General features: G+C 45.1%; 5 protein-coding genes across 5 annotated transcripts; all 5 read left to right on the top strand.

Moving 5' to 3' along the window:
• Positions 1 to 697: 697 nt before the first annotated feature.
• On the top strand, positions 698 to 1,070 carry LOC134853422 (histone H2B.1/H2B.2). The gene has a single exon (XM_063869420.1). The coding sequence runs from the start codon at positions 702 to 704 to the stop codon at positions 1,068 to 1,070; it is 369 nt and encodes a 122-aa protein (XP_063725490.1). The 5' UTR covers positions 698 to 701.
• A 785-nt stretch (positions 1,071 to 1,855) lies between these two features.
• Positions 1,856 to 2,266, top strand: LOC134853565 (histone H3). Its single transcript, XM_063869564.1, has one exon. It carries the CDS (start codon positions 1,856 to 1,858, stop codon positions 2,264 to 2,266), a length of 411 nt encoding a protein of 136 aa, XP_063725634.1.
• Positions 2,267 to 2,876: 610 nt separating this feature from the next.
• LOC134853564 (histone H4-like) lies at positions 2,877 to 3,299 on the top strand. Its single transcript, XM_063869563.1, has 2 exons — positions 2,877 to 2,906; positions 3,009 to 3,299. The coding sequence occupies exons 1-2, from the start codon at positions 2,877 to 2,879 to the stop codon at positions 3,297 to 3,299; spliced, it is 321 nt and encodes a 106-aa protein (XP_063725633.1).
• Positions 3,300 to 8,088: 4,789 nt separating this feature from the next.
• LOC134853419 (histone H2B.1/H2B.2) lies at positions 8,089 to 8,461 on the top strand. The gene has a single exon (XM_063869416.1). It carries the CDS (start codon positions 8,093 to 8,095, stop codon positions 8,459 to 8,461), a length of 369 nt encoding a protein of 122 aa, XP_063725486.1. The 5' UTR covers positions 8,089 to 8,092.
• Positions 8,462 to 9,246: 785 nt separating this feature from the next.
• On the top strand, positions 9,247 to 9,657 carry LOC134853562 (histone H3). The gene has a single exon (XM_063869562.1). It carries the CDS (start codon positions 9,247 to 9,249, stop codon positions 9,655 to 9,657), a length of 411 nt encoding a protein of 136 aa, XP_063725632.1.
• The last annotated feature ends 5,024 nt before the right edge of the window (positions 9,658 to 14,681 follow it).

Raw genomic sequence — 14,681 nt, 5'->3', positions numbered from 1 at the left:
TCAACAACCACTAAATTTCTTGGAGTTACCCTAAATAACAACCTGACATGGAAAGACTATCTACAAAGAATTGAAGACAAATCGACAAGGAAAATCAATTTTCTACTAGTACTACGAGCCAAAGGCATCAAATCCAAAGTCTTAAAGTTTTTGTACCAATCAACAATTCTACCAGGATTCACATACGCATCACCTTCGTGGGCAAACGCATCAACAAGTCACTTACAAAGATTGCAGAACAGAGCACTAAAAATAGCCTACCATCTACCAATACTAACACCAACAGAGGAAGTACATAAAATCACCAGGATGAAGACGATTCAAGATGAACTAACAAGACTAAACTCAAATTACCTCAAAAGAGCTTCACAGACAAACCCCAAGATACAAGAACTAATCCGAGACACTCTACAACAATCAACAGACACATACGCACACAGACTCACACCAATACAAGCAATTTTCCAACAACACCTTTCCGCAAGATGAACAACATCAAACGACACTCTACAACAATCAACAGACACAGACTCACACCAATACAAGCAATTTTCCAACAACAACTTTCCGCAAGATGAACAACACCCGGAAGTTAACAGCTTAAAGAGCAGCAGGTCTGCTTCAGAAGCTTAACTGGTCACAGACCAACACATACTTACATTGCTTCTACAACTCGACAACACCACAACTACAACTCTACAATGGCACCCAAAGTCAGCGGAAAGGCAGTCAAGAAGGCAGGCAAAGCCCAGAAGAAGCCCACTGGAGACAAGAAAAAGAAGAAGAAGAGGCGAGAGACCTACTCTCTCTACATCTACAAGGTGCTGAAGCAGGTCCACCCTGACACCGGCATCTCATCCAAGGCTATGTCGATCATGAACAGCTTCGTGAACGACATCTTCGAGAGAATCGCCGGTGAAGCTTCAAAACTGGCCCACTACAACAAGCGATCAACCATCTCTAGCCGGGAGATCCAAACCGCAGTCAGACTGCTGTTGCCCGGAGAGCTGGCCAAGCATGCTGTCAGTGAGGGAACCAAGGCCGTCACCAAGTACACCAGCTCCAAGTAGACGATCAGCTTCTACAACTAGTTGCTCTGAGCAACCCCAAACCGGCCTTTTTAAAGGCCACCAAAAAGCATAGTTCTCTTTGTACTCTAGCTAGCAAGCTCAAATTAGCTTGTATGCAATTTCGAGCTCTCAACAGCTAGCTTTGAGCGTCTAATTTGAGCTACTAAGCTCAACTGAGCTTGTAACTTGCTTAAATCAGCTCCAGACCAACTTTAGAGCTAAAAAACTACTAAATTTTAAGCTTTCACGTCTCAGCCAATCAGATTTGAGCTTCATTTTGCTCTCCAACTTACAGCTCGAAATAGCTAAGTTTAGGCTTACAAAGCTAGCTAACAAGTCCAATTCAGCTAGCTTAAGCTGAAGTGAGCTTTTAGCTGGCTGAAGTTAGCTTTGGGTCAATTCTAGAGGCAGAAACACCAAATTTTCAAGTTTTCACTTCTCAGCCAATCAGATTCGAGCTTAATTTGAGCTTCCGCTATCACTCAGACACGGGCCAATCACCTATGCCGCTTTTGGCGGGTAACCTCCAATCCAAGTATAAATAGTCTGCACTTCACATACTTTACTATATATAGTTGAAAATGCTCCTTAATATATATAAGTAACGACTCACCAGAGCTCTCCTTCTATTGCTCTTTTACGTGCCTAACTATTTTTTTATACGTCGAGCGCTCTCAAGGCTTCTGGAGATCTGAATATCTTGGTTACCTCACGGATTTGTCCAAAATTCAACACCCAAAATCTACTTCTACATCTACAACTCAGCTACACTCAACTGACGAAGAATGGCCCGAACGAAGCAGACTGCACGAAAGAGTACCGGAGGAAAGGCACCCAGGAAGCAACTGGCTACCAAGGCTGCAAGAAAGAGCGCACCTTCCACCGGCGGTGTGAAGAAGCCTCACCGATACAGACCAGGAACCGTTGCCCTGAGGGAGATCAGGAGATACCAGAAGTCCACTGAGCTGTTGATCCGAAAGCTGCCCTTCCAGCGACTGGTCAGAGAAATCGCCCAGGACTTCAAGACTGACTTGCGGTTCCAGAGCACTGCAATCATGGCTCTGCAGGAAGCCAGCGAGAGCTACTTGGTCAGCCTGTTCGAGGACACCAACTTGTGCGCGATCCACGCCAAGAGAGTCACGATCATGCCCAAGGACATCCAGTTGGCTCGACGAATCCGAGGAGAGCGAGCTTAAGCTCTAGGTGTACTCCACACCAACCAAACCGGCCTTTTTAAAGGCCACCCAACTATCAGTTCTATATTTCTTCACAGTGAGCTTAGCTCAAGCTAACTTCGACCAGAGCAAGCTCAAGCTGGTATAGGTTGAGCTCTGCTTCCCCCTCATTGGGGTGACGCAGCTGGAAAATGAGCTCGAGCTAGCTGTTCAATTGCTCCCGTACGTAGCCTAACTTTTTTGAGCTTCGAGCTCTCAGAGCTTGGCAAGCTACCTCATAGAGCTCAGGCAAGCTTGTATGAGCTTGATTTAAATCACAGAGCTCGAATAAGCTCTGTGGACTGACCAGTTTAAGCTAGTACACCTTGTGTGAGCTCAAAATTTTTCAATTGCTCCCGTACGTAGCCTAACTATTTTCAAGTTCGAGCTCTCAGAGCTCGGCAAGCTATCTCACAGACCTCAAGCGAGCTCCTACGAGCTTGATTTAAATCACATAGCTCTGATAAGCTCTGTGGACTGACCAGTTTGAGGTAGAAGTTCTTGTGGGAGCTGAAAAAATTTTTTTCAATTGCTCCTTTACGTGCCTAACTTTTTTTACTTTTTATTATCTGCTCTCTCATTGGCTGTTGGTATGAGGGCCAATCAGAGAGCAGAGAAGTCGGTCGGAAATTGATAGATACCTAGCGATTTTTGCCAATCTCAAACCCAACTTCTACTTCAATTTCTACAACAACTACAACTGCAACAACCATGTCTGGACGAGGAAAGGGAGGAAAAGGACTTGGCAAAGGAGGAGCAAAGAGGCACCGAAAGAGATAACATCCAAGGCATCACCAAGCCAGCCATCAGACGTCTTGCTCGACGAGGAGGTGTCAAGCGTATCAGTGGACTGATCTACGAAGAGACCCGAGGAGTGCTCAAGAACTACTTGGAGAGCGTGATCAGGGATGCTGTAACCTACACCGAGCACGCCAAGAGGAAGACCGTTGTAGCCATGGACATCGTCTACGCCCTCAAGAGACAAGGCAAGACCTTGTACGGATTCGGAGGTTAAGAAGCTTCTTAGCCAGCTGCTCTCCTAGCTGCAGCACCAAACCGGCCTTTTTAAAGGCCACCAACTATCTCAGTTCTTAAGTCAAGCTCTACTAGAGCTCTAACGAGCTCTGCTAGAGCTCTTAACAAGCTCAGCTAGTTAGTGTAGAGCTTTCAGCATATCTAAAATAACTTAAAATGCTAGCTCGATTCTGATTGGCTCTCCCATCTTGGTGGCCGATTTGAACTTACTACCCTAAGACAGGGAGCCAAATTGCGGGTAAAGTCAATCGTCAATCTACAACTTCTACCACAACAGCTACAACTACAACACGATGTCAGGCAAAGGAGGAAAATCGAAGAGCGGCAAAGTTGGAGCCAAGGCCAAGACCCGATCAAGCCGAGCTGGACTGCAGTTCCCTGTTGGAAGAATCCACCGATTCATCCGCAAGGGCAACTACGCTGAGCGAGTTGGTGCTGGAGCCCCAGTCTACCTTGCTGCTGTGCTCGAGTACTTGACTGCTGAGATCCTTGAGCTGGCTGGCAACGCTGCCAAAGACAACAAGAAGTCCAGGATCATCCCCAGACACTTGCAGTTGGCCATCAGGAACGACGAAGAGTTGAACAAGCTGCTCCACGGAGTGACCATTGCTCAGGGCGGTGTGCTGCCAAACATCCAGGCTGTGCTCCTACCCAAGAAGCAGTCTTCGTCTCAGCCCAAGTCTGACAAGAAGTAAAGAGCTTCTACCTCAACCAGTTGCTAGCTTTCAAGCTTCAACACCAAACCGGCCTTTTTAAAGGCCACCAATCTACTAGTTCTATCTTCTATCAAGCCCAGCAAGCTTAACTGGAATACAAACAGTAAGCTGAGACATCCTAGCAATCCTAAATAGCCTCAAAGTGACGTAGAAATTAAAAATTGAAGCCAAAATAAGCTTGGAGCTGAGAGCCAATCAGAATTGAGCATTCTTCGAGCTCGATTTGAACACAGTTTTTAAAGTTAGCTTCGCTTTTTGCTGCTTCTACAACTCGGAGGCAGACAACACAAGACAAATCAACCCAACAAGAAACAAACTTCCAGCTTTGTTATCTCAAGAGTCAGTGAACAACTCAGCGAAGCTGACATCCAATCTGAACTTGAGGAGATCAACAACATCAAGGTAGCAAAGCTCTTCCGAATCCAAAGCAGAAGCCTAGACAAGCCAACACAACTCATCAGAGTTTTCACAGATGATGACCTAGCCTGCAGAAAGGCAATCGACATTGGGGTCTACATCTGCAACGAACGAAAACGATGCGAAGCATCCAAAACAGAACCACGAGTAACACAGTGTTACAAATGCCAAAATTTCGGCCATATGGCCATAAACTGTCCGAACCAGCAACGATGCCTCAGATGTGGCGACAACCATGCAGTCAGAGACTGCAAAACTCCAAAGCAGCAAGTTCAATGCATCAACTGCAGAGGCGAACACCCGGCGCAGTACAAAGGATGCCCGGTTTACAAGACAGCTCAAGTCGAAGCCCAAAAAGCACAACCAAAAGTGCAAAACTACGCTCAAGCAGTCAAACATCTGCAACGAACTGTGCAAAACAACTACGCTCAAGCAGTCAAACCACAACCAACCATGAGCAAAGAGGACATACAGCAGTACATTAAAGAAACTGTTGAAACTACAATAGCCGATCAAGTCGAAAAAGCAGTGCAAAAAGCCATGGACGAAAAGATAACCGATGCAATCACCAAAGCTGTCGCTAAATCATGTGAGAAAATTAACGAAACAGTCAGCAATGCAGTCAAAACTCAATTCGAGAAAATAGACTTCACTGAACTTTTAACATCAAATATAAAAGCAAAACAAAATACAAAAACACACAGAGAAGCAAGCAGCAGCAGACATAGTAACTCCCGAAATCATAACAACAACAATAAACCAAAATGAATAGACTCAAGATAGCGCAACTCAACTGCAGAAGTATAAGCAAGCACAAACTGGAGATCCAAGATCTTCTAGCGAAACACAACATCACTATAGTCTGCTTCAACGAAACAAAAACCAAACATCCACCAAAACTACAAAACTTTAACCTTGCAGCGGCAATCTGTGACAGTGTCACAGGCTCGGCAATTTACATCAGAGACAACATACAGTACCAAGTACTGGAACAAGCACAACACATAAACCAAAACCACAGAGAATGCAGAAAAGTATGCGAGACGATCAAGATCAACACAATGGGTATCATTGTAACAAGTGTTTACCTTAGCCCAAACGCAGAGATAGAGAACGTGACTTTCAATGGAAAAGATCCAAAGCACATCATCGTTGGAGACTTCAACGCACAGATCAAATCTGTCAACCCAAAAGCAAGAGCAACCAACAGCAACGGAAGAGTTGTAGACGCTCTCATGCACAACTACTTCATCTTGAACGGTTCCGAACCAACACACCAAAGTGACTCAGTCCTAGACTTACACTTTGCATCACCAAAAATGGCTTGCTTATGCACGAACTTTGAAGTGTCAGACACAACACCAAGCGATCACTACATGACAATTGCAGAGTACGAACTAACTGTTCCAAAGAGAACATGCACAAAACCAAACTGGCGAAAATTCAGAGGTACAGTAACGAACTACAAGTTCAACCCTGACTCAATCAAAACTGACGAAGGTCTAGCTCGAGAAGCTGACCAGATAGCCAAACACATTGACAAGTGCTACCAAGGCAGCCTAAAAGAACACAAGCCCCAATTCACGAACCCACAACTAGTCGAACTAGTCAGAAACAAACACAAACTTGAACGACAAAAACAAAAGATGAGACGATATGACCAACAAGACACCAGTGACTACAAAGACCTGTGTACAAAGCTAAACAAAACAAAGAAAGACATCAGACAGCTAAAACAGACAGTAGAAGAAGAAAACCAACTCAAACTACTCAGTGCAATGAACAAAGGACCAACACAACAGAATTTCTGGAAAGCAGTAAAAAAGCTCACAGGCACAAGACCTAAACGAACGAGTAAACTGAAAATGACAAATCAAGACGCTGCGAACCACTTCGCTAAGATGCTCAAAGCAAACATGACGACAAATATAACAAAATCTCAGGCAGCTCTAACGCATGAACAGGAAGTACATGACAAGGTGTTCCAGGCGAAAATCCAAGACTTTCAACTGGAACAGACAGGTTTTGCACAAACAGAAATTAGCTTAAAGCAACTCAAAGACGTGATCAATCACAGAAAAAACACTGCCCCAGGACAAGACAAAGTTAGCTACAAAGCGATGAAAAATCTGCCCATCAACGTACTAGAAGTACTAAGACAAATCATAGTACAATCGCTGAGAAGTGGCTACGTTCCTTTAGGCTGGAAACAAGCGACAGTATCAATGTTACCAAAACCCGAGAAAGACCACAAAGATCCCAAGAACTATAGACCACTCTCACTTACAAGCTGTATCGGGAAGATCTGCGAATGCTTTGTCAAAGAGCAGCTGCTAGTACACTGCGAAGATCACGACATCTTCGGACACTTTCAAAGTGCATACCGAAGCAAACGATGCACCACCGACAATTTACTCTGTCTAACAGAGACAATCTATAAAGAGAATAACTGGAAGCAACCCGTTGCAGCAGCATTTCTGGACGTGCAACGAGCTTTTGACTCTGTCTGGCACGAAGGCTTATACTACAGACTACTAGAAATCAACTGTCCGAAGTGGATTGTAAAATGGACCAAGAGTTTTCTGACAGACCGAGAGTTAACAGTAGTATACCACCAAGCCAAAGCCGACAGTTTCACACCCAGTGCAGGAGTACCACAAGGAAGTGTAATCAGTCCAATTCTTTTCAACATCTATGTAAGCAAACCAGATGCAGGTCTAACAACAATATCACAATATGCCGACGACATAGCAATTTACACAAGTTCAAACACAAGCAAGAATGCAACACACAGACTACAAGGTGGCCTAAACAAACTTGAAGCATGGTGCCAGAAATGGAAGATAGACGTGAACCCGGAGAAGACAAACTTTATACTTTTTACAAGACACAAGAAGAATGACTGCAAACTAATGCTACAGAACGAAGAGATCGAACCATCAACAACCACTAAATTTCTGGGAATTACATTAAATAACAACCTGACTTGGAAAGACTATCTACAAAGAATTGAAGACAAATCGACAAGGAAAATCAATTTTCTACTAGTACTACGAGCCAAAGGCATCAAATCCAAAGTCTTAAAGTTTTTGTACCAATCAACAATTCTACCAGGATTCACATACGCATCACCTTCGTGGGCAAACGCATCAACAAGTCACTTACAAAGATTGCAGAACAGAGCACTAAAAATAGCCTACCATCTACCAATACTAACACCAACAGAGGAAGTACATAAAATCACCAGGATGAAGACGATTCAAGATGAACTAACAAGACTAAACTCAAATTACCTCAAAAGAGCTTCACAGACAAACCCCAAGATACAAGAACTAATCCGAGACACTCTACAACAATCAACAGACACATACGCACACAGACTCACACCAATACAAGCAATTTTCCAACAACACCTTTCCGCAAGATGAACAACATCAAACGACACTCTACAACAATCAACAGACACAGACTCACACCAATACAAGCAATTTTCCAACAACAACTTTCCGCAAGATGAACAACACCCGGAAGTTAACAGCTTAAAGAGCAGCAGGTCTGCTTCAGAAGCTTAACTGGTCACAGACCAACACATACTTACACTGCTTCTACAACTCGACAACACCACAACTACAACTCTACAATGGCACCCAAAGTCAGCGGAAAGGCAGTCAAGAAGGCAGGCAAAGCCCAGAAGAAGCCCACTGGAGACAAGAAAAAGAAGAAGAAGAGGCGAGAGACCTACTCTCTCTACATCTACAAGGTGCTGAAGCAGGTCCACCCTGACACCGGCATCTCATCCAAGGCTATGTCGATCATGAACAGCTTCGTGAACGACATCTTCGAGAGAATCGCCGGTGAAGCTTCAAAACTGGCCCACTACAACAAGCGATCAACCATCTCTAGCCGGGAGATCCAAACCGCAGTCAGACTGCTGTTGCCCGGAGAGCTGGCCAAGCATGCTGTCAGTGAGGGAACCAAGGCCGTCACCAAGTACACCAGCTCCAAGTAGACGATCAGCTTCTACAACTAGTTGCTCTGAGCAACACCAAACCGGCCTTTTTAAAGGCCACCAAAAAGCATAGTTCTCTTTGTACTCTAGCTAGCAAGCTCAAATTGGCTTGTATGCAATTTCGAGCTCTCAACAGCTAGCTTTGAGCGTCTAATTTGAGCTACTAAGCTCAACTGAGCTTGTAACTTGCTTAAATCAGCTCCAGACCAACTTTAGAGCTAAAAAACTGCTAAATTTTAAGCTTTCACGTCTCAGCCAATCAGATTTGAGCTTCATTTTGCTCTCCAACTTACTGCTCGAAATAGCTAAGTTTAGGCTTACAAAGCTAGCTAACAAGTCCAATTCAGCTAGCTTAAGCTGAAGTGAGCTTTTAGCTGGCTGAAGTTAGCTTTGGGTCAATTCTAGAGGCAGAAACACCAAATTTTCAAGTTTTCACTTCTCAGCCAATCAGATTCGAGCTTAGTTTGAGCTTCCGCTATCACTCAGACACGGGCCAATCACCTATGCCGCTTTTGGCGGGTAACCTCCAATCCAAGTATAAATAGTCTGCACTTCACATACTTTACTATATATAGTTGAAAATGCTCCTTAATATATATAAGTAACGACTCACCAGAGCTCTCCTTCTATTGCTCTTTTACGTGCCTAACTATTTTTTTATACGTCGAGCGCTCTCAAGGCTTCTGGAGATCTGAATATCTTGGTTACCTCACGGATTTGTCCAAAATTCAACACCCAAAATCTACTTCTACATCTACAACTCAGCTACACTCAACTGACGAAGAATGGCCCGAACGAAGCAGACTGCACGAAAGAGTACCGGAGGAAAGGCACCCAGGAAGCAACTGGCTACCAAGGCTGCAAGAAAGAGCGCACCTTCCACCGGCGGTGTGAAGAAGCCTCACCGATACAGACCAGGAACCGTTGCCCTGAGGGAGATCAGGAGATACCAGAAGTCCACTGAGCTGTTGATCCGAAAGCTGCCCTTCCAGCGACTGGTCAGAGAAATCGCCCAGGACTTCAAGACTGACTTGCGGTTCCAGAGCACTGCAATCATGGCTCTGCAGGAAGCCAGCGAGAGCTACTTGGTCAGCCTGTTCGAGGACACCAACTTGTGCGCGATCCACGCCAAGAGAGTCACGATCATGCCCAAGGACATCCAGTTGGCTCGACGAATCCGAGGAGAGCGAGCTTAAGCTCTAGGTGTACTCCACACCAACCAAACCGGCCTTTTTAAAGGCCACCCAACTATCAGTTCTATATTTCTTCACAGTGAGCTTAGCTCAAGCTAACTTCGACCAGAGCAAGCTCAAGCTGGTATAGGTTGAGCTCTGCTTCCCCCTCATTGGGGTGACGCAGCTGGAAAATGAGCTCGAGCTAGCTGTTCAATTGCTCCCGTACGTAGCCTAACTTTTTTGAGCTTCGAGCTCTCAGAGCTTGGCAAGCTACCTCATAGAGCTCAGGCAAGCTTGTATGAGCTTGATTTAAATCACAGAGCTCGAATAAGCTCTGTGGACTGACCAGTTTAAGCTAGTACACCTTGTGTGAGCTCAAAATTTTTTCAATTGCTCCCGTACGTAGCCTAACTATTTTCAAGTTCGAGCTCTCAGAGCTCGGCAAGCTATCTCACAGACCTCAAGCGAGCTCCTACGAGCTTGATTTAAATCACATAGCTCTGATAAGCTCTGTGGACTGACCAGTTTGAGGTAGAAGTTCTTGTGGGAGCTGAAAAATTTTTTTTCAATTGCTCCTTTACGTGCCTAACTTTTTTTACTTTTTATTATCTGCTCTCTCATTGGCTGTTGGTATGAGGGCCAATCAGAGAGCAGAGAAGTCGGTCGGAAATTGATAGGTACCTAGCGATTTTTGCCAATCTCAAACCCAACTTCTACTTCAATTTCTACAACAACTACAACTGCAACAACCATGTCTGGACGAGGAAAGGGAGGAAAAGGACTTGGCAAAGGAGGAGCAAAGAGGCACCGAAAGATCTTAAGAGATAACATCCAAGGCATCACCAAGCCAGCCATCAGACGTCTTGCTCGACGAGGAGGTGTCAAGCGTATCAGTGGACTGATCTACGAAGAGACCCGAGGAGTGCTCAAGAACTACTTGGAGAGCGTGATCAGGGATGCTGTAACCTACACCGAGCACGCCAAGAGGAAGACCGTTGTAGCCATGGACATCGTCTACGCCCTCAAGAGACAAGGCAAGACCTTGTACGGATTCGGAGGTTAAGAAGCTTCTTAGCCAGCTGCTCTCCTAGCTGCAGCACCAAACCGGCCTTTTTAAAGGCCACCAACTATCTCAGTTCTTAAGTCAAGCTCTACTAGAGCTCTAACGAGCTCTGCTAGAGCTCTTAACAAGCTCAGCTAGTTAGTGTAGAGCTTTCAGCATATCTAAAATAACTTAAAATGCTAGCTCGATTCTGATTGGCTCTCCCATCTTGGTGGCCGATTTGAACTTACTACCCTAAGACAGGGAGCCAAATTGCGGGTAAAGTCAATCGTCAATCTACAACTTCTACCACAACAGCTACAACTACAACACGATGTCAGGCAAAGGAGGAAAATCGAAGAGCGGCAAAGTTGGAGCCAAGGCCAAGACCCGATCAAGCCGAGCTGGACTGCAGTTCCCTGTTGGAAGAATCCACCGATTCATCCGCAAGGGCAACTACGCTGAGCGAGTTGGTGCTGGAGCCCCAGTCTACCTTGCTGCTGTGCTCGAGTACTTGACTGCTGAGATCCTTGAGCTGGCTGGCAACGCTGCCAAAGACAACAAGAAGTCCAGGATCATCCCCAGACACTTGCAGTTGGCCATCAGGAACGACGAAGAGTTGAACAAGCTGCTCCACGGAGTGACCATTGCTCAGGGCGGTGTGCTGCCAAACATCCAGGCTGTGCTCCTACCCAAGAAGCAGTCTTCGTCTCAGCCCAAGTCTGACAAGAAGTAAAGAGCTTCTACCTCAACCAGTTGCTAGCTTTCAAGCTTCAACACCAAACCGGCCTTTTTAAAGGCCACCAATCTACTAGTTCTATCTTCTATCAAGCCCAGCAAGCTTAACTGGAATACAAACAGTAAGCTGAGACATCCTAGCAATCCTAAATAGCCTCAAAGTGACGTAGAAATTAAAAATTGAAGCCAAAATAAGCTTGGAGCTGAGAGCCAATCAGAATTGAGCATTCTTCGAGCTCGATTTGAACACAGTTTTTTAAGTTAGCTTCGCTTTTTGCTGCTTCTACAACTCGACAACACCACTAGATGACAACCGATCTACACAATCTACAACCCAACAATCTGATGTACAAGAGCTTCTCTACACTGCCTTCACTACACCCAAGGAAACAACTGCCCCAGGAAAGCACTCTTTTTCAAGAGTCATAAGTCGGCCGATAAAGCCTGTATAAAGGTGCTATTGGAACCAAGTCCCAAACCGGCACTTGCAAACCCAACGGTGCGCAGCCAACCTGGGTTCTGACTTGGATCGGTCGCAGTCCTGATTGGCTTTTTGTCCCTCCGAGAGAGTGTCACGAACGCAGATCTAGAAGTTGGTTGGTCCCTATAACACCCTAGTCTAAGCGACACATTGCGAAAGCGGTGCTAGCATTCTAGGAGACAGAGATACGTTGCGACCGGGTCTGCAATTGCTTACTTGGACAACCTCTACTCTGTCGTTATTGTTGGACCTACCAAGAGTAACCCGACGGAAGAGGGTCTAGAGGGAAGGAGAAAGTGCCCAGAAGGACGAAGAGGGTGCAAGAAGAAAGAGACTAGAGGGAAGAGGAAGGACAAAGAGGAAGAAAGGAAGGACAAAGAGGAAGAAAGGAAGGACAAAGACGAAGAAGGTGCAAGAAGGAGCAGTCGGGCTCACATAGTGAGTGAAGATACTCCCCCCCCCACAAGAGCAGTCCGGCTCACATAGTGAGTGAAGAAGGAGCACTCCGGTGCAAGAAGGAGCAGTCCGGCTCACATAGTGAGTGAAGAGACTCCCCCCCCCCCCCACAATGCCATCATCCCTTAACTCCCAAATGGCATCAGCAATCGCAAACTACGACCAAAGCGACGACGAATCTAATTCCGAGTTAATAATCGAAGGAAGCCTGACACCAACAAGCAATGATCAAGGAAAGGCCTCGCCTCAAAGGCAACTGACAATGGGACCAAACCAAGATCAACATGCTGCTTACAACACAGTAAAACGACAACAGTTCAGGAATGTGCCCAAAGGGCAACCGACAATGCATTCAGAAAACTGGCAAGACAATCTTGATGACGCTTCGCCTAAAAGGCAACCGACAATGGAGCAAAGTCAAGCAACTAATCGAAAGCGCAAAGCGGAAGAATCACAAGCTCAAAGCAACAAAAGACCCTTCACAAGCTCAAAGCAACACTTCACGAACATTATCTACATAAGCTTTGCAAAAGACAAAATTCCAAGCCGAATGACTTTCACCAAATCAATACGTAACCTGACTAAAGTACAATATCCTGGTCAAACCAGGGACCTCAAGACTGGCCTAGGCTATTCAATCAAGCCTGAATCGCCTCAAATAGCCCAAATTATCACCCAAACCAACCTCGAAAACCTGTTTCCCGACACGGAAGTAAAAATCGGAGGCAGACAACACAAGACAAATCAACCCAACAAGAAACAAACTTCCAGCTTTGTTATCTCAAGAGTCAGTGAACAACTCAGCGAAGCTGACATCCAATCTGAACTTGAGGAGATCAACAACATCAAGGTAGCAAAGCTCTTCCGAATCCAAAGCAGAAGCCTAGACAAGCCAACACAACTCATCAGAGTTTTCACAGATGATGACCTAGCCTGCAGAAAGGCAATCGACATTGGGGTCTACATCTGCAACGAACGAAAACGATGCGAAGCATCCAAAACAGAACCACGAGTAACACAGTGTTACAAATGCCAAAATTTCGGCCATATGGCCGTAAACTGTCCGAACCAGCAACGATGCCTCAGATGTGGCGACAACCATGCAGTCAGAGACTGCAAAACTCCAAAGCAGCAAGTTCAATGCATCAACTGCAGAGGCGAACACCCGGCGCAGTACAAAGGATGCCCGGTTTACAAGACAGCTCAAGTCGAAGCCCAAAAAGCACAACCAAAAGTGCAAAACTACGCTCAAGCAGTCAAACATCTGCAACGAACTGTGCAAAACAACTACGCTCAAGCAGTCAAACCACAACCAACCATGAGCAAAGAGGACATACAGCAGTACATTAAAGAAACTGTTGAAACTACAATAGCCGATCAAGTCGAAAAAGCAGTGCAAAAAGCCATGGACGAAAAGATAACCGATGCAATCACCAAAGCTGTCGCTAAATCATGTGAGAAAATTAACGAAACAGTCAGCAATGCAGTTAGAACTCAATTCGAGAAAATAGATTTCACTGAGCTGTTAACATCAAACATAAAAGCAAAACAAAATACAAAAACACACAGAGAAGCAAGCAGCAGCAGACATAGTAGCTCCCGAAATCAAAACAACAACAACAAACCAAAATGAATAGACTCAAGATAGCACAACTCAACTGCAGAAGTATAAACAAGCACAAACTGGAGATCCAAGATCTTCTAGCGAAACACAACATCACTATAGTCTGCTTCAACGAAACAAAAACCAAACATCCACCAAAACTACAAAACTTTAACCTTGCAGCGGCAATCTGTGACAGTGTCACAGGCTCGGCAATTTACATCAGAGACAACATACAGTACCAAGTACTGGAACAAGCACAGCACATAAACCAAAACCACAGAGAACGCAGAAAAGTATGCGAGACGATCAAGATCAACACAATGGGTATCACTGTAACAAGTGTTTACCTTAGCCCAAACGCAGAGATAGAGAACGTGACTTTCAATGGAAAAGATCCAAAGCACATCATCGTTGGAGACTTCAACGCACAGATCAAATCTGTCAACCCAAAAGCAAGAGCAACCAACAGCAACGGAAGAGTTGTAGACGCTCTCATGCACAACTACTTCATCTTGAACGGTTCCGAACCAACACACCAAAGTGACTCAGTCCTAGACTTACACTTTGCATCACCAAAAATGGCTTGCTTATGCACGAACTTTGAAGTGTCGGACACAACACCAAGCGATCACTACATGACAATTGCAGAGTACGAACTAACTGTTCCAAAGAGAACATGCACAAAACCAAACTGGCGAAAATTCAGAGGTACTGTAACGAAC

This window comes from Symsagittifera roscoffensis, chromosome 8, assembly GCF_963678635.1.
Source record: "Symsagittifera roscoffensis chromosome 8, txSymRosc1.1, whole genome shotgun sequence".
Classification (NCBI taxonomy): domain Eukaryota; kingdom Metazoa; phylum Xenacoelomorpha; order Acoela; family Convolutidae; genus Symsagittifera; species Symsagittifera roscoffensis.
This window is presented reverse-complemented; position numbering and strand designations above follow the sequence as displayed.

What these genes read in the sequence shown, in the direction of transcription:
- LOC134853422 (XM_063869420.1), top strand. Translation starts at nt 702, where the DNA reads ATGGCACCCAAAGTCAGCGGAAAGGCAGTCAAGAAGGCAGGCAAAGCC.
- LOC134853562 (XM_063869562.1), top strand. Translation starts at nt 9,247, where the DNA reads ATGGCCCGAACGAAGCAGACTGCACGAAAGAGTACCGGAGGAAAGGCA.
- LOC134853564 (XM_063869563.1), top strand. Translation starts at nt 2,877, where the DNA reads ATGAGGGCCAATCAGAGAGCAGAGAAGTCG. An exon ending in ATCAGAGAGCAGAGAAGTCG is followed by an intron (nt 2,907 to 3,008) that starts GTCGGAAATTGA and finishes TGTCTGGACGAG; the next exon opens with GAAAGGGAGGAAAAGGACTT.
- LOC134853419 (XM_063869416.1), top strand. Translation starts at nt 8,093, where the DNA reads ATGGCACCCAAAGTCAGCGGAAAGGCAGTCAAGAAGGCAGGCAAAGCC.
- LOC134853565 (XM_063869564.1), top strand. Translation starts at nt 1,856, where the DNA reads ATGGCCCGAACGAAGCAGACTGCACGAAAGAGTACCGGAGGAAAGGCA.